General features: G+C 40.0%; 1 protein-coding gene across 1 annotated transcript; it reads left to right on the top strand.

Annotated features, from left to right (window-relative positions):
- The first annotated feature begins 718 nt into the window (after positions 1-718).
- Positions 719-18,180, top strand: LOC126970842 (probable pyruvate dehydrogenase E1 component subunit alpha, mitochondrial). The gene is made up of 8 exons (XM_050816991.1): positions 719-1,002; positions 1,085-1,159; positions 3,606-3,774; positions 5,690-5,913; positions 7,947-8,118; positions 9,328-9,477; positions 13,168-13,343; positions 17,364-18,180. The coding sequence occupies exons 1-8, from the start codon at positions 949-951 to the stop codon at positions 17,541-17,543; spliced, it is 1,200 nt and encodes a 399-aa protein (XP_050672948.1). The 5' UTR covers positions 719-948; the 3' UTR covers positions 17,544-18,180.

An 18,180-nucleotide genomic window follows, 5' to 3' on the forward strand; every position in this document is an offset into this window, starting at 1 on the left:
TTCCCGATATATCGCTGCAAGCCTACACACTTCCGCTGCAACCGTTGACGAGATAGGGAGTGACTCTGCCCGATTACTCTTTGAATATTATTGTGTTATTTGAAATTTATTCTTAGAAGCTTAACAAATTGATCTATTTGATTTAAATGTTAATTATTTAGATGTTAGCTTGTTTGTTATGTATATATTGATTATTCAGTAGGTGGTATTAAAATTTGTTGTAAAAAAACTCTTTTTGATCTTATTTCCTAGGATACTATAAATAGCTTTTAAAATTAAAATAATAATTTAATTTAATTTATTGTAACTAATCACTGATTAATTATTTAAATTAAATTATATTATTATTATATAATATTGCATTTATTGTTACAGAAATAGAAACGTTAATCTAAAATATACACGTTTAAACCATTACTTAACCGTTTATGTATAGGTCCGACGATACTTAATCCTTAGGTGGACTATTGGAGTGAAGATTTTTAATGCTATACTAATTACCTAGGTATTTAAGTATTTCATAAACGACTATGAGTACGGCGGTTAAACTCTAGTCGAGTTAAACGCGTGGTAGTTACAAAATCCAAAAACCTAATTTTGTCTAACTGTCAAACTGAACTGACGAGTGACGTGTGTGTAGAGAGAGTTATTACACATTATCTTTTGTATTGACATTGACAATTGGACGATGAAACAAAAAAAACATTGACATTATTGTCATCTGGATGAAATAATAAACATCGTTATTCGTTGATTTATCTTTACATTTAATTCTCGGACTTTTATTTTTTGTAGTATATTCACTTTACAGTTATTTAAACCAGTTGGTTTTGACTGAGCTATACTTTTCACTTTCAAAATTATTAAATATTACTGTTTGAATATCAGGTGATCCCAGCAGAGGATCACAAACTAAATCTGGGCCTGATAAAAGCATTCTTAGAAACAATGAGTAAACTAATACCTTCAGCCGCAAAAATTTTTACAGGAGGTCCACTTACGGTGATCTTTTTTGATTTGAAACAAAATAATCACTATTCGTAAGAAACCATTTATTTTTTACTAAATCTTGCTTCTTTTTCAGAAAACAGCCGCTCCAGTTGTTGTTAAAACAAACACAAATTATAGTACAAAATCTGAATCGAAGTTTGACATAAAGGTACTTTATTAAATTTACAATTTCCATATTAAAACAGTTAAGTGTTTTTTCTTTAAGTTTAGTTATTTATTATTACAGAATAATATAAATCTTATTTAATTGTTAACAGTCAAGAAAGTTACAATGTTATTATGTAATCTAACCTTAAAGTGTCAAGTGTAAACTTTAAAGGTTGAATTGGTAATAAAATATAGCTTGACATTTAATTTCATGCTTTTGCAAAACCACTGTGTGTCACTTAATACTTACATTAATTAATACCAATTTATATGGCACATCTAATAAAACTTACACTATTATTTTTTAATTAAATATAAAACCTACAAATATGATTCATATCCATCATTAACATATTATAATATTTAAGGCACATAAAGTATCAATATTTTTTATTACATAGTAAAATAAAAGAAAAAATCTATACACAACTAAACAAAAATAAAATAATCATACATATCAACAAAAATATAATAATAAATCATGTTAATATGTCAAGATAATTTGTGATCTTGAATTTCAAAAAACCATGGTTTTTTAGTTGCAAATCTCTATAGATTTTTTTTTCAAACTTTTGAATATTTTACAAATGTTGGAACAACAACCATAAATCATTGGTTTCAGAGTAATTTGAGTAGTGTCAAGTTGTGAGATGATGTTTGGGAGTGCTGACTGACACACATGTTCTTTCTTTGCCCTCATTCCCTAGGATACCCAAACAACTTGGATTCCATGCTATACTTATGTTGATGTGGTATAAAATAACATAATAAATAAAAGCACTCCTTTGGTTAGTGATTCTGTTATTTTAAGTATAATTGGGAACAGTTTTTGAGCAAAATGGATTTGAAAGAATTGCTTTTAGGCAACTTTTAGAATTTGAAAGTATAATGTTAATATAATTGTTCAAACCATGAATAGAATTATTGAAAATAATAACGTCTAGAATAGCATATAATAACAGTTGATTCCCCTGTAAATATAGATGTGATGGACGGGCAGCTAGAACTAGTGACATTTAGACACTCACTCTACTTGTTACATATTTTTATTTATTTATTGAAGCAAACCTTTTATAAGGATGTTCGGGCAGCTCACATTATAATTTAGCATTAGACGAGAGTGTCAAACTTATGACCATTATATGATATATATAATATTTAAAAAAAAATATGTATCTATGAATACCTGGAGTATTTAATTACTTAGTGTTATTCTTATTTCTTCATATACATAGCTGTGAAAGTAAATAATTATTATTATTTAAGTAAAAATTATTGGTACTTAACAAAATTAATTATTTAAGCATTCCTACCGAGAAATTATAATATACAAATAGTGTGCTGGAGTTCTATCACCCAAAATAGGTGGTATAAATAATTATACAACATACCAAAATATAACCATAAAATTAAAAATGATACCATTTGAAACTCTTCCAAATTTTAACTTTAAATTCATATGTACAGTTGTGTGTGTATGTATATAAATATAGTTATTTTAATGCATTTCAAAACACAAGGTAAAATAATTGTGTCAATGTATATGGCAACATTTTTTATGAGTACCTTTGGAAATATTGTAGGTTTAAAACTTGTAATGGATATTAAAATTTTTAACTTGTTAGTTCTAATTTTTACAAAATATTTATTGGTAAATATGGATCAATTAAAGATTCTCTTCTAATTCTTTTTCCGTTAAAAGTAACAACCTAGTTACTAAAAAGTTTTTATTAGTTACAAAAGTCCTTTCCATAGGACTATTGTTTTTTTTTTTCAAATTCTAATATAAATGACTGGGTAAATTGAAATAATAATATTATATATACAATAAGAAAAAAAACACTGAATATAAACTTGAAACAATACCAAGGACATGCCACTGAAAGCCCTTTGAGAGGGAGATTAATGAGAGCTTTGGACTCGTGATTGGAATTGATACAGAATCAAGTAAATAATTGTGTAGAAGTATTTATTGATAGTATAAATTTAATTACCATGCATAAATAAGTGATACCTGAAGATTACTAATATTTTTTGAGTTTTTTTTTTACCTTGATGATGGTGTGTGTTCAATCTTGGAACTCATTGGCAAACATTGACAGCTGAATATTTTTTTATATTATTTATGGCCTCTTTTTACAAACATCAATCACTAAAGTCATTAACAAATTACTTTTCCACTAGGCACCAGTATTTGAATTTGAACACCAAAGTTTTGGTCGCTTTAAAAGTACCGTTGGCGTTAATTGTATCTTGCAAATCAAAATGTTTCTGCCTTAACTAGTATGATTATTTGCTCCTTTTAAAGGGACCGCAGGGCTTACGAGGATAAGGATAATAATTATTTACAGTCTAATAAAAATGTATACTTAATACTATTTGTAGGTTTTGAACAAACTCTCCTTGCCTAAAATTGACTTTATTTATTTTTTATGTCATTCTTTTAGCCTTATAAACTCCATAAGTTGGAAAAAGGTCCAGCTCTGTCTGCAACACTTACGGCTGAGGATGCAGTTCATCTATATGAGAAGTTGGCTGTCTTGCGGAGAATCGAGACAGCTTCAGGAAATCTATACAAAGAGAAGATTATCAGGGGTTTCTGTCATTTATATTCAGGTATTTGTTTTCTTATGTTGGAAGTCTGTCTTTGGAAATATTAACTTAAAAAATGTATACACTCATCAACTGCATCAATGTTCAAAACATTTTAATCAAATATTTAAACTTTTTATACAAATTTAACATGAAACCTATCCATGTAGCTTACTCAAGTTTAGTTCTTCAACTTCATAACAGTGTAGTATTTTTTTTTTAAATAATAAAAGGCATAAAAGGCATTTATTTTCTCAAAATTGATTCCTTTAGAATTCTTTTTGATGTCATTTCTTATACTACTAGATACTACCACCGCTTCGGAAATAAATGGCGCTCTGAGAGAGAAGAAGCGGGGCAAGAAACTCTCCCAGCATTCTGTTTTTGCGCTCTTTTCAATAAAAATATACAATATTGTACAGTCATTTCTATCGCTATAAAATAATCACAATCTAGTCCCAGGCTGTCCGATCATTTAGATATTCAGCAGTGGAGTAATAGGATTTACGACAGAGCCATTTTTTTATAAGACATTTAAATTTATTTATAGATAATGCCTGAACAGTGACTGTGACTTTATTGTAGAAGTGTATACATTTACCCTTAAAGCTATTATGTATCTTATGAAGCCTACTAGAATTAGTTACAAGCAATCCCTTATTTCTAGTGTTATAATAATGAAAATCACTATTAAGAGCATAAAGGTGACGATTTTTGTGAACAAATATTAAATTTTCATAAATGTACTGACAATGAATAGTCATAATATTGATTTCTTTAAATTTTTCTTTGAGAGACTGTCTATAACCAAGCTGATATATAGCACGAACAGCTCTCTTTTGCAGTGTAAACACTATATCAATGTCAGCAGTATGACCCCATAGTAATATACCGTACGTCATGATGCTGTGAAAATAACTAAAGTACACTAATCTAGCGGTCGCAACATTTGTGTACTCTCTAATCTTTCTAACTGCATATGACGCAGAGCTGAGTCTATCTGCTAGATGGGTAATAACGATAAATGTACAAAATGGTTTTGGTTGGTTTATTGAATAATTGGTTTGTACAATAAAAAAAAGTTTTAACAAATGTTGTTTTTTCTTCTAATATTGTGTATTGATTGCGTGTGGCTCTCACTCACTCATCGGTGAACAATATGGAGGCGCATTGTTGTTCAGTCCAAATAAGATGGTCACGTGCTAATCTAAAACGTCTTGTCTGTGAGCTGCACGCAGCTTTGAACCTTTTGCTGTTGCAAAAGGGATGAAATTTAATTTTCTAGCAATCGTTTGTTGATCCGAGTCTTCCCGCACCGATGCCACAATTTGAGAAAAACTTTTGTCGAGTTTAAAAGACCGATAATCAAACTTTATATTGGAAACAATATATCGAAAATGAAAAAAAAAACAACAATCTAATAGTACACGAACTTGAGATTATGTATAATTTAATTTAATTTTTTATCTTCTTAGCGTTACGGCGTCAGTCTGTCAGGCTTCCCTTTCTCTCACACATACGGTAGTGGTAGGCGGGCTCTTCCTCTCTCACTCTAATCAATTGTTACTTTTATAGGATTAAATAATGATACTAATAATGTAGGTATATACGCAATATTGTAATGTACAAAATATAAGAATTGTAACTTAGATTAAAATATATTTTATAATTAATAAAAGATTTTATTAATAAATAACCTAAGCTTTTTTCAAGTTGAACAATTTCAATATTAAATAGTTAAACTTAGATTAGTTTTAGTTATCACTTCTGTCCGGCGTCTCGAGCAAACATTTTTTAAAGATTAATGGACAGTTTAGATATTTTCACTTAAATTTTTTGAAAAGATTGTTTTCTTATTAAAATGATGAACCGGAAGGTAATCCCGAGCTTATGCGAGTTCGTCAGTGTGTACGTTGCTATTTGTTGGTGTGACCGCCAGGCCAGGAGGCCGTGGCCGTGGGCATGCGCGCGGCCATGCGCGAGGTGGACTCGGTGATCACGGCCTACCGCTGCCACGGCTGGACGCACCTCATGGGCGTGAGCGTGGCCGGAGTGCTCGCCGAGCTCACGGGGCGCCGCGCGGGCTGCTCGCGGGGCAAGGGGGGCTCCATGCACCTGTACGGGAGGAACTTCTACGGCGGGAACGGCATCGTGGGCGCGCAGGTCGGTGGAGATACTGGTTTGTTATTGGAAGACGACAATCATGACGCGTTTACGAATCCGACAAAAATAAGATATTTCTCGGTAGAGTTTGTGATGAAATGAAACTAAATCAAACAAAACTAAAAATAGCCACAAATAGATTACTTCTTTATCTCCAATTAGCGGGAAATATTTGCTTTAAAATTTTGATATTTTATATCGTAAAAACGATTATCCGTTACCTCTTCACACAAAATTGACGAACCGGCTTCATTCAGGATCAGTTTTCTGCTACTACTTACATAATTTTGTCTCTTAAAAATTACGTAAGGAAAGCAGATATAATATTTTCTAAAACACATGAAATAAATTAATGAATATGTTATAAATAATCTCAGAAAAAAATAAAAACGAATCTTCTAAAATTCATATATTTTTCTGATACGCATGAGCTTTAATGTGTTGTATTAAGGGTTATTTTATTTTGTCACTCCGTACGCATTGCACAGAGAGATCTATCGAAACAACGTCAGTCCGCGCTTGGCCGCCGTCCGAGTCGTGGGTAGACACTGCCTCGGTTGTAAGTAGCAGCTCGTACTCGGAAAGATCGCTGTACGAACATGAATATTTTTTATAAGCTCTACAATACTGCCTTTGATACTTTACATATTTTGTACGCAGTTAGATTTTCAAAAAATTATGTTTCTGTATTTTTTTGAAGAATTATTGATTTATAAGTTCATCTCTAAATATAAGCTCTATATTAAATCGAAATCCAAGATGGCGCCTATGAATTTTACCAACTTCTCTTAATGGGTGTCATTTTCATGGTTTTCGGGGTCAACAATAACGAATATAGGATCAAAATGTGTCAGTGTAGTGGTGTGCTTCGATACCTCTCTGTTTCGAGAACGCGTCCTTAAGAACACAAAACTGGTCAAGTGATTCATATTAACGGACTGACAAAAAATGGCAGTCCTACTGTCACTCTTTAAATGACATCATGACTTAGTAGTCCAACACACAAATTGTAAGGAATACACTAATATTTATGAGACTTCAAATACGAATTTCTAACAATGTGATGTTTGGGGCTTGAAATGTTTTTCAGGAACTACATCCAATTGAATATTATGTACCTAGCTAGAAGTTTTATAAAATAATATAAAATAAAAAATATAAATTTAATGACATACTTATTAGGTTATAAAAAGCGTAAGTAGTCCTATTTTATGCTATAACGATGGTGTCGTACCTGTCTGTAATACCTACTATTTTCTTAACAAATAAATACTGGGACGGCCCGGCTTGGACAGACCTCAACACGTTGTCTGAACAAGTTAACAAAAATTAAGTTTTGGTAAACATCTAATTGAACTGGAGTGCAGCAACATCCCTAGGCCCACCTTACAAGATAGCTTTAACTAAATAATGTTAATTTTTATCAAGCAATGTGAAAATTCAGTTATAAGTAATTTTTTATGGAAAAGGAAGACAAATAAGCCTACGGTTCACTTAATGTTAAATGTTCACCGCCGCCCATATTGTCTTGCAACACCAAAGGAATCACAAGGAGCGTTGCCGCCCTTTAAGGAAGGTTTACGTGTTCTATCCACAGCTTTGTAGTACGTTGAAGGAAGCTCCTTGAAAACTTTACTCCGGAAGACCGTCATAGATCCAGATGATGGGGATTATATCTTAATTTGTGGGGTTTGGGCGTAAACACTTACATGTGAGTACGTTAACATTATTCACCATTCACATTCACCAATGGGAGGCTCCTTGGCACAGGAAGTCGGCTAGATTATGGGTACTATAACGGCGCCTATTTCTGCCGTGAACCAGTAATGTGTAAGCATTATTGTGTTTCAGTCTGAAGGGTGCCATAAGTAGTGAAATTACTGGGCAAATGAGACTTATCATCTGATGTATCAAGGTGACGAGCGCAGATGTAGTGCCGCTCAGAATTTTGAAGTTTTTCAAGAATCCTGAGCGGCACTGCATTGTAATGGGCGGGATGAGTGACCATCAGCTGACCGTGGGTCGTGTGGCAGGTGCCGCTGGGCGCAGGGCTGGCCTTCGCCCACAAGTACCGCGGCGACGGCGGCGTGGCCTTCGCTCTGTACGGGGACGGAGCGGCCAACCAGGGCCAGCTGTACGAGGCCTACAACATGGCCAAGTTGTGGGACCTGCCCTGCGTGTTCGTGTGCGAGAACAACGGATACGGTACGGACTACATGTTATTGTCACTCCCTATGCTAAATAAATATTTATTTCTCTTCTTTAAACTCCTTTGCAAAAGAAATGGACACTTATTTTTGGAGATTTATTTGAGTAGTATAAGTAGTAGAGGTCTCACTTTGTGGAATCAATTACCCCCTGCAGTTTTCCCGAACCGACTCAGGGACCTTCAAGATAAGAGCATACTCCCTTAAAGGCCGACAACGCATCTCTTGACACCTGGTACTGCGGATGTCTATGGGCTCCTCATCACTCCCCATCCCGTGAGTCTCTTGCCCGTTTGCCCCCTCTATTAAAATAATTTGTAAAAACACTTTTTCTTAATAATTAAGTCGATTTTGTAAATTACTGATTTTGACTTTAACCAAGGTATTTAAGGTAACTTCAATTGACTTTCTCCTTTATTTAGTAAAAGTTATAAATTATGAAATAAAAACTTAATATGATGTGCAGCTATCATTGGCTGAAAGCACTGTTTCGAGCGTTAGACGAGGTTTTTTATGAGTACTTAGAAAGTACGCTCCCATTCGGTCGTAATAGCACAGTTGGTCAGGTACTTCGTTCTGGCTAAACATAACGGCGGATCCTGACTTCACTTAAGTAAGTGTTTACGTCGCCCGCTCGGTGCACTCGAGCATTGTCCATACATACAGCCTTCCTGTAACAGCTACCACCGAAATCTGTGATGTAGGGTTGTGCAATTCGAGAGCTATTTTCTACGAAAACGAATTCTGTATCATCTTCAGAAGGTATGACAGAGCCCCCACCGTCCGGCGTTATTTTTTCAAAACATACTTCTGCATAACGCTTTCCTGCTCTTCGTCGCATTTTACGGCGTGGGTCTTTACCAAATAAAGAGATTCTAGGTTCATCAGAAAATAAAGCTTTGCTCTTTTCTACATCTGTCCGAGTCTCACAATTTTCGGAAAATCTTAATCTTGCAATACGGTGGCTACGGAGTAATTTGGGACTCTACCTGGTCTTCGACAATATATTGACTTCTAGAAGCCTCCTCCTGACAGTCCATATGCTTACACTCATATTTCTAACTAGCTGATTGTAAAAGTAATAAATCGTGATAATGTATCAATGTAGCGAGGGTTACAATGACGGACGGGCAGACGATCTAGATTTATTAATGAGATTGTGAATTGATTAAATGTTGTCAATAACATGTTATTTTGTAACGAGCAGGCATGGGCACGAGCGTGGACCGGTCGTCGGCCAGCACGGAGTACTTCTCCCGCGGAGACTACATCCCCGGCCTGTGGGTGGACGGCATGGACGTGGTGGCCACCCGGGAGGCCACCAGGTTCGCCATCGAGCACTGCACGGCGGGCAAGGGTGAGGCGACAGATGATTGTATTAGTATTGATCGGGACCGCGGACGTAAACAACATCAATGTACAGCTATAATATTAATCAAAATAGTATATGTCATTTGATGGCTAAGTATGTCGATCTTTAATATATTCGTACCGCCGTCATATCCCACCACTGCAGCACGAGTCACCCACTGTGGCGGGCGGCAGCAGACGAGCGCTGTTAACACTTCTGTTAACCCAATATTTAGATTAATATGTCTTTTAAGGGAAAGAAAAAAAAAGAAAAAATAAATATCAGTGTTTACTGTTTCTATACATGCAATCAAATGAAATTACATGATCAGTCATGCGAACGTGGCAAATTATTGTGCGAGTGTTACATGTGTAATGATTGTGATATATTATTTATATTTTAATGAAATATTGAATAAATTAAAATGCATTAAAAGTCACAGTCATTTCCATGCTCAGTTATTATATATTAATGAATGTATCCTTCAAAATAATCTGTTGGAGTAGGCTTGAGGAGATCATTAAGGAGACATACTGGCCACTGTATAGTAGACAAACGAAAGCACGGGTCACATGATTGTAAGAGATCACCACCAAGAGGAGGCCCAGAGCCCGGTACCAAACAAAAATTACAGAAGTGTTACTGTTCCTTGCGGTGGATGAACACACAAGTCTTGAGAGTAACCCATGTCGTAGTCTACCAGGAATGTGGAAGACAGTTCATTGAAAACTGAACTGTGCAGGGACTTTTTTTTTTATGGAATAGGAGGACAAACGAGCGTACGGGTCATTTGGTGTTAAGTGATCACCGCCGCCCACACTCTCCTGCAACACCAGAGGAATCACAAGAGCGTTGCCGGCCTTAAACGCGCTTTTTTTGAAGGTACCCATGTCGTATCGTCCCGGAAACACCGCACAAGGAAGCTCATTCCACAGCTTCGTGGTACGAGGAAGAAAGCTCCTTGAAAACCGCACTGTGGAGGACCGCCACACATCCAGATGGTGGGGATGATATCGTAACTTGTGGCGTGTCGTGCGAAGGTGATATTCGGCGGCAGGAATCAGGTTGAACAGCTCTTCGGAACACTCCCCTTGATAAATGCGGTAGAAGACACACAATGAAGCGACGTCTCTACGCAACGCCAAGTGATCCAGCCGTTCACACAGTACTGGGTCCCCGACAATTCGAGCTGCTCTGCGTTGCTCGCGGTCAAATGGATCGAGCTGATACTGGGGTGCGCCAGACCAGAGATGACAGCAATACTCCGTGTGAGGCCGGACCTGCGCTTTGTAGAGCGCTAGAATGTGGGCCGGCTTGAAGTATTGCCGTGCTCTATTTATAACGCCCAGTTTCTTTAAAGCCAGTTTGGCTTTGCCCTCCAGATGGCCACGGAATTGGAAATTGCTCGAGATTCAGAAGATCGAGACCCAGTATTCCGATATTAGGCGAGGCTTTAAGGGAAGTGTTTTCGAAGAGCGGTGATACGGCAAATGGGGTTTTTTTAGTGGTACACGCGCATACTTGAGTCTTCTGGGGGTTGAATTGGACAAGGTTCAACTTACCCCATTTCGCGACCTTCTCGAGAGAGGACTCGATAGAAGACACAAGTTTCTAACGGCACTGGTCGACCTTTTCCTGAGAGATACCTGCATGGCTCGTGTAGTGGAGTGCCTTGGGGCACTCCAGCGTTCACGGGCTTGGGATTCGAGCAATAACCGTCGACAACGACCTGTATGCTGCGCCCAGTGAGGAAGCTGGAGGTCCACTTGCATAAGCTCTCGGGAAGCCCAAATGATGGAAGTTTTGCGAGGAGCGCCTTGTGCCATACACGATCAAAGGCCTTCGCTATATCCAGACTAACTGCCAGGCCTTCCCCCTTGCTTTCAATAGCCGCCGCCCATCTATGTGTTAGGTATACCAGAAGATCGCCAGTCGACCGACCATGGCGAAAGCCGTACTGCCGGTCGTTGATCAACTGGTGACCCTCAAGGTATACCAAGAGCTGGCGGTTAATTATGCTCTCCATGATTTTGGAGAGTAGGGAGGTAATAGCAATAGGCCTGTAGTTTGCCGGATCCGAACTGTTTCCTTTTTTTGGGATCGGATGGACAAGGGCTGACTTCCATGAATCAGGGACTACGCCTTTTGAATAAGAGTGCCGGAATAAACGCGTTAGCACCGGCGTCAACTCAGGGGCACACGTTCTAAGCATGATTGGAGAAATGCCATCCGGCCCGCTCGACTTCCTGACGTCCAACGAAAACAGAGCTCGCCTAACAGTTTTCTGTCGGAACTGTACTTCAGGCATGGAGCTCTGACACCGCGAGATGATCGGCGGTGTTTTTCCGTTGTCGTCAAGAGTCGAGTTGGAGGCAAAAAGAGTGCACAGGAGATCGGCTTTCTCTTTTGCCGTATGGGCCAGGGTGTCATTCCTCATGTGCAACGGCGGCATGGACGGCTGGTTGAAGTTACCAAGAGCAGCTTTCGACAACGACAACTTGCGTGTTCCGGTCGGGTAACTGGAAAGCTGCTCGCCAATTTTGACGACATGCTTCGATTTCGCACGGGCGATTCGCCGCTTAAAAAATCTGGAGGCACGGTTATATTTCCTCTTCAGAACTTTGCAGTTCGGATCCTTTGAGCCCAACGCCGCAACCCAAGTTCGATACGCCTGATTTTTGCAGTCAGTCCTTTAACTGACGCATCGAAGTAGGGCTGTGATCTGCCACCGATCGGTACTACAGAGCTTGGTATAAAAATATCCATGCCCTGCAGTATCACATCGGCTACTGCAACGGCGCAGGCACTAGGATCATCCGAAGGGAAACAACCCTGCCCAAGGGTAGGATGCAAAAAAGGAACGCATCCTATCCCAATCTGCTGACTTGTAGTGCCAAACGCGGCGGTTCGCTGGTGGTCTGCGACGTTGGCGTCGGATAGGCACTACACTCCTGACCAGGCAATGGTCGGACGTTCCGAGAGGGACGTTGACAGAGACCTGGTAACCATCGGGATGTGTAGTCAACAGAAGATCTAATAAGGACGGCATGTGGCTATCCACATCCGGGAGCCGCGTCGGCGACTCAACCAAATGGGACAGACCATACGCCAATGCAAAATTATGCACAGATCGCCCTGCGTAGTCTGTGGTACGTGATCCAAGCCATTCGGCATTGTGCCCGTTAAAATCACCCAAGACTACGATTTCAGCGGAGGGGATCTGAGCAAGCACGTCATCAAATGCCGCTTGAACGCAGCCCATGAGGTGATCCGTTTCTGCTTTACCACTATGGGACCTGTAGACACACGCATAGATGCGGACGCGGTCCTCTAAATCTACGCGGAGCCAGAGAGTAGACAGGCCCCTATCCTCAAAATTACCGAGACGGCGACAGCAGATATCCTCCCTAACGTACACACATACCCCGGCATGAGGCATGAAATTATGCTCAATTTTGTACCCGGGGTACGTTTACGACTATTGCATATTATTAGATAATTAATTCGTTTGAAGGTGGTACGAGCAATATATGAATCTGGTGGATGCGCTACTTCAAAGCGTACAAGACGTACGGTCAGTGAGTCGGCTTTGTTCATATTGTTGTTTGAAGCTGTACCTTACATCAAAATAGGGTAGGATTGCCTGAAAATTAGGACTAAACAGACGAAAATGACACAGAGATTCTTCAACTTCAGGTCCGTTGGTTATGGAGATGGAAACATACAGATATTCTGGTCACTCGATGTCCGACCCGGGGACCTCGTACCGCACGCGCGACGAGGTGCAGGAGGTCCGGCAGACGCGGGACCCCATCACCTCCTTCAAGGAGAAGATCCTCGCCAGCGAACTGGTCACTCCGGACCAACTGAAGGTAATAATTATTGTAATGAGCGTGAACTCAGAAGTTGCTTCATATGTAACAATTTGGCATTACTAGGGGACCTTCTATTACGGATTCGGGGGTTGATCTAATCAGGAATATTTTTCATGCTTGGAAGAATGACAGAATGCACTTGGTATCTGTGATTTATCTAAGGCCCTTGATTGTGTTCAACATTCAACAATGGTCAGGAAGCTAGGTCACTATGGCATAGAAGAAACTGCGCTCGATCTCCTGATTTCATATTTAAAGAATAGTATTCAGAAGTCTACGTTAATAGCAGGAGATCTCCTGGGACTCCTCTCAGAATGGGCTACCTAAGGGTCTTTTCCTGGACCATTCCTCTGCCTTACCTACATAAATGATCTTCCGAACGTTATAGATAACATAAGGTTGTTTGCGGATGATACTTCACTGATATACAAAGTGAAAAGAAACCAAGTTATGTATGACGAACTAAACGATATTCTATCTGACATCGTCCATCTATTTAGCGCTAATAACCATTAATTATAACATTAAGCGTTCTTAACCAATCATTAACCGTGCCACAAATGTCAAAAATGTAGATGCGAGAGTTTTGTTAAACGGAGAGGAGATAGTACTGGCGGAATCTGCTATATTACGTGGCGCGAATCTTGATTTCGAATTAAAAAATTACAGCCCCATATTAAAGGATTGGCTAATGGATTTAGCTCTGCAACATATGCGGTTAAAAAGATTAGACAATTAAAAGACATAGATACGGCCCGACTACTTTAGTTATTTTCATAGTATTATGTATTATGGTATATTGCGATGGAGCAATGCTGCCGATATTAATACCATCTTTGTGCTGCAGAAGAGGGCTGGGAAGTGTAACTTCTTTGGAAAACTAATTCTTTAATCTCGTTTATATCAATTATCCTAATCTGTTCTCTAAACCAAATGTTTTTTGTCAATACTAGAAATTATTAGATGTTCTATTTTTTCGCGGCCGCGTGTTAAACCTGCACGATACAACGCTTGTAGGGAAGATGTTCAACTTTTTGGCATCCGCGCGCTAAACCTTTTATTATTATTATTTTGCCAGAGTTATATAGATTATAGGCGTCTCTTATAGGCTGCAAGTCCTAAGTCATCTTTTAAAATACGCGACATGGTTCTAGGTGCTATATTCATCTCCCGAGATAAAATCTTTTCCTTTCGGACAGGATTTCTTCGAATTCTTTCCCTTTTTTTTTTATGGAATAGAAGGAGAAACAAGCGTACGGGTCATCTGGTGTTAAGTGATCACCGCCGCCCACATTCTCTTGCAACACCAGAGGAATCACAAGAGCGTTACCGGCCTTTAAGGAAGGTGTACGCGCTTTTTTTTTTGAAGGTACCCATGTCGTATCGTCCCGGAAACACCGCACAAGGAAGCTCATTCCACAGCTTTGTAGTACGTGGAAGAAAGCTCCTTGAAAACCGCACTGTGGAGGACCGCCACACATCCAGATGGTGGGGATGATATCCTAATTTGTGGCGTGTCGTGCGAAGGTGGAATTCGGCGGCAGGAATCAGGTTGAACAGCTCTTCGGAACACTCCCCGTGATAAATGCGGTAGAAGACACACAATGAAGCGACGTCTCTACGCAACGCCAAGTGATCCAGCCGTTCACAGAGTACTGGGTCCCTGACAATTCGAGCTGCTCTGCGTTGCACGCGGTCAAATGGATCGAGCTGATACTGGGGTGCGCCAGACCAGAGATGACAGCAATACTCCATGTGAGGCCGGACCTGCGCTTTGTAGAGCGCTAGAATGTGGCCGGCTTGAAGTATTGCCGTGCTCTATTTATGACACCCAATTTCTTTGAAGCCAGTTTGGCTTTGCCCTCCAGATGGCCACGAAATTGGAAATTGCTCGAGATTCAGTAGATCGAGACCCAGTATTCCGATACTAGGCGAGGCTTTAAGGGAAGTGTTCTCGAAGAGCGGTGATACGGCAAATGGGGTTTTTTAGTGGTAAACGCGCATACTTGAGTCTTCTGGGGGTTGAATTGGACAAGGTTCAACTTACCCCATTCCGCGACCTTCTCGAGAGAGGACTCGATAGAAGACACAAGTTTCTCCCGGCACTGGTCGACGTTTTCCCGAGAGAGACCTGCTTGGCCCGTGTATACGGTATCACCAGTGCTGTCGTCTGTCACGTTGGCGGTGTCCAACATATCATTGATATGCAAAAGAAACAGCGTGGGAGATAGCCTTGGGGCACTCCAGCGTTCACAACCAACAAAAACCGACAACGACTTGTATGCTGCGCCCAGTGAGGAAGCTGGAGGTCCACTTGCATAAGCTCTCGGGAAGCCCTTGGAAAGGAGCGCCTTGTGCCATACGATCAAAGGCCTTCGCTATATCCAGGCTAACTGCCAGGCCTTCCCCCTTGCTTTCAATAGCCGCCGCCCATCTATGTGTTAGGTATACCAGAAGATCACCTGCCGACCGACCATGGCGAAAGCCGTATTGTCGGTCGTTGATCAACTGGTGACCCTCTAGGTATACCAGAAGTTGGCGGCTAATTATGCTCTCCATGATTTTGGAGAGCAGGGAGGTTATAGCAATAGGCCTGTAGTTTGCCGGATCCGAACTGTCTCCTTTTTTTGGATCGGATGGACAAGGGCTGACTTCCATGAGTCAGGGACTACGCCTTTGGAATAAGAGTGCCGGAATAGACGCGTTAGCACCGGCGTCAACTCAGGGGCACACATTCTAAGCACGATTGGAGAAATGCCATCCGGCCCGCTCGACTTCCTGACGTCCAACCAAAACAGAGCTCGCCTAACAGTTTTCTGTCTGAACTGTACTTCAGGCATAGAGCTCTGACACCGCGGGATGGTCGGCGGTGTTTTTCCATTGTCGTCAAGAGTCGAGTTGGAGGCGAAAATAGCGCACAGGAGATCGGCTTTCTCTTTTGCCGTATGGGCCAGGGTGTCATTCCTCATGTGCAACGGCGGCATGGACGACTGGTTGAACTTACCGAGAGCAGCTTTCGACAACGACCAGAACTTGCGTGTTCCGGTCGGGTAACTAGAAAGCTGCTCGCAGATTTTGACGACGTGCTTTGTCTTCGCACGGGCGATTTGCCGCTTAAATAATTTGGAGGTACGGTTATATTTCCTCTTAAGAACTTTGCAGTTCGGATCTTTTGTGCCCAGCGCCGCAATCCAAGTCCGATACGCCTGTTTTTGCCATTAAGATGCTGCTTTAACTGAAGCATCGAACCAGGGCTGTGATCTGCCACCGATCGGTACTACAGAGCTTGGTATAAAAATATCCATGCCCTGCAGTATCACATCGGCTACTGCAACGGCGCAGGCACTAGGATCATCCGAAGGGAAACAAACCGTGCCCCAAGGGTAGGATGCAAAAAAGGAACGCAACCTATCCCAATCTGCTGACTTGTAGTGCCAAACGCGGCGGGTCGCTGGTGGTCTGCGACGTTGGCGTCGGATGGGCACTACACTCCTGACCAGGCAATGGTTGGACGTTCCAAGAGGGGCGTCGACAAAGACCTGGTAACCTGTTCATTCAGTTCTTTTTATCACCCCACTCCATTTTAATATCGCAAAATATTGTACAATGTGTATTGGCACAAAATGAGAAAACTCAATGAACAATCATATAAAAATGATAGATTCCAAATTCATGTGTTATATTTGTTTATTTTTATTTGTAACAGTATTTATGGCCAGAGTATATAGCATATAATATGAATCTACTTTGTATTACTGAGCGATAGTGTCAGCTGCAGGCGTCCTCCTCAGTGTCCAGGTGAACGAGACTCAGTGTCGCGCGCAGAATATCGTAATCGCGAACAAGACCTCTGAGCGTCTGCTCCCTGCGATCTCACGCCTTCGGATTTATAAATATTGTTATTATTGAGACGACACGCTTCCGATTGTATACGTGTAAGTATACGTGCAGGTAGAAGCCGTTGGCTAAGAATATCGTTGTCAGTGTTGATAATTTACTGGTAACCAAACATTTTAGGAGATCGACGCGAAGGTCCGCAAAGAGGTCGATGAAGCGACGAAGCTGGCCAAGAGCGAGCCGGAGGTGGGCGTCGAGGAGCTGGCGGGAGACATCTACTACCGGTGCCTGGAGGCCGACGTGAGGGGCGTGTCCCCGGCCGCAGGCCTGACGCACCTGGAGGTGGCGCCGCGCCAGTAGCAGGGGGCTGGTGAACGATGTCCCGGTTTAAGAGTTTATCAACTGTGTATTAAGAGTTTTAATACGGAGGGTTGTGACCTTAACATCATTTTTCATTTATTACGCCAGTTCTAAAGCAGAACTATTTTTTCAATCTGGTATTTTCCGTTTCCTCAAAGCGTCAGACATTGACCATGTTCGAGAATTTCTTTGCTTCGCGACCGAGTTCTATCCGTAATTAATATATTGCGAGCTTTTGTGAGCAATTGGATATTTACCTGAAAGAATAGTACGCTGAGGTCAAATGATTTATTATGAGCTGCTGTTGTTGGAGCAGGTTCTGTGTCAATCATTCATCTTGATTTAAATTTTATAGATCTTCAATAAACGTATTGTTTTTTTATTTAGTTATTTAATTTTAATGATTTAAATGTATATATTTCCACTATGTACAGATCTTTGAATGTTTTGCGGTAAAATATAAAATTTAAAGTTAAACTTAATATTATCATCAATTAGGTTTTTTTGTATTATAAAATCATTTTTATTTTTCAATTTAAGTGTATCTGCCATCAAACATGATTGTATAAATGATTATTATTCACACGTTTAGTTTTATTTAAGGGACTATTTATTTTAAATAAATTGTTAAATGTAA

Source organism: Leptidea sinapis, chromosome 22 (assembly GCF_905404315.1).
Source record: "Leptidea sinapis chromosome 22, ilLepSina1.1, whole genome shotgun sequence".
Taxonomy (NCBI): domain Eukaryota; kingdom Metazoa; phylum Arthropoda; class Insecta; order Lepidoptera; family Pieridae; genus Leptidea; species Leptidea sinapis.

Coding starts and splice junctions, on each gene's coding strand:
- LOC126970842 (XM_050816991.1), top strand. CDS start 949: ATGAGTAAACTAATACCTTCAGCCGCAAAAATTTTTACAGGAGGTCCA. Junction 1,160..3,605: donor AATCGAAGTTTGACATAAAG/GTACTTTATTAA, acceptor TCATTCTTTTAG/CCTTATAAACTCCATAAGTT. Junction 3,775..5,689: donor TTTCTGTCATTTATATTCAG/GTATTTGTTTTC, acceptor TGTGACCGCCAG/GCCAGGAGGCCGTGGCCGTG.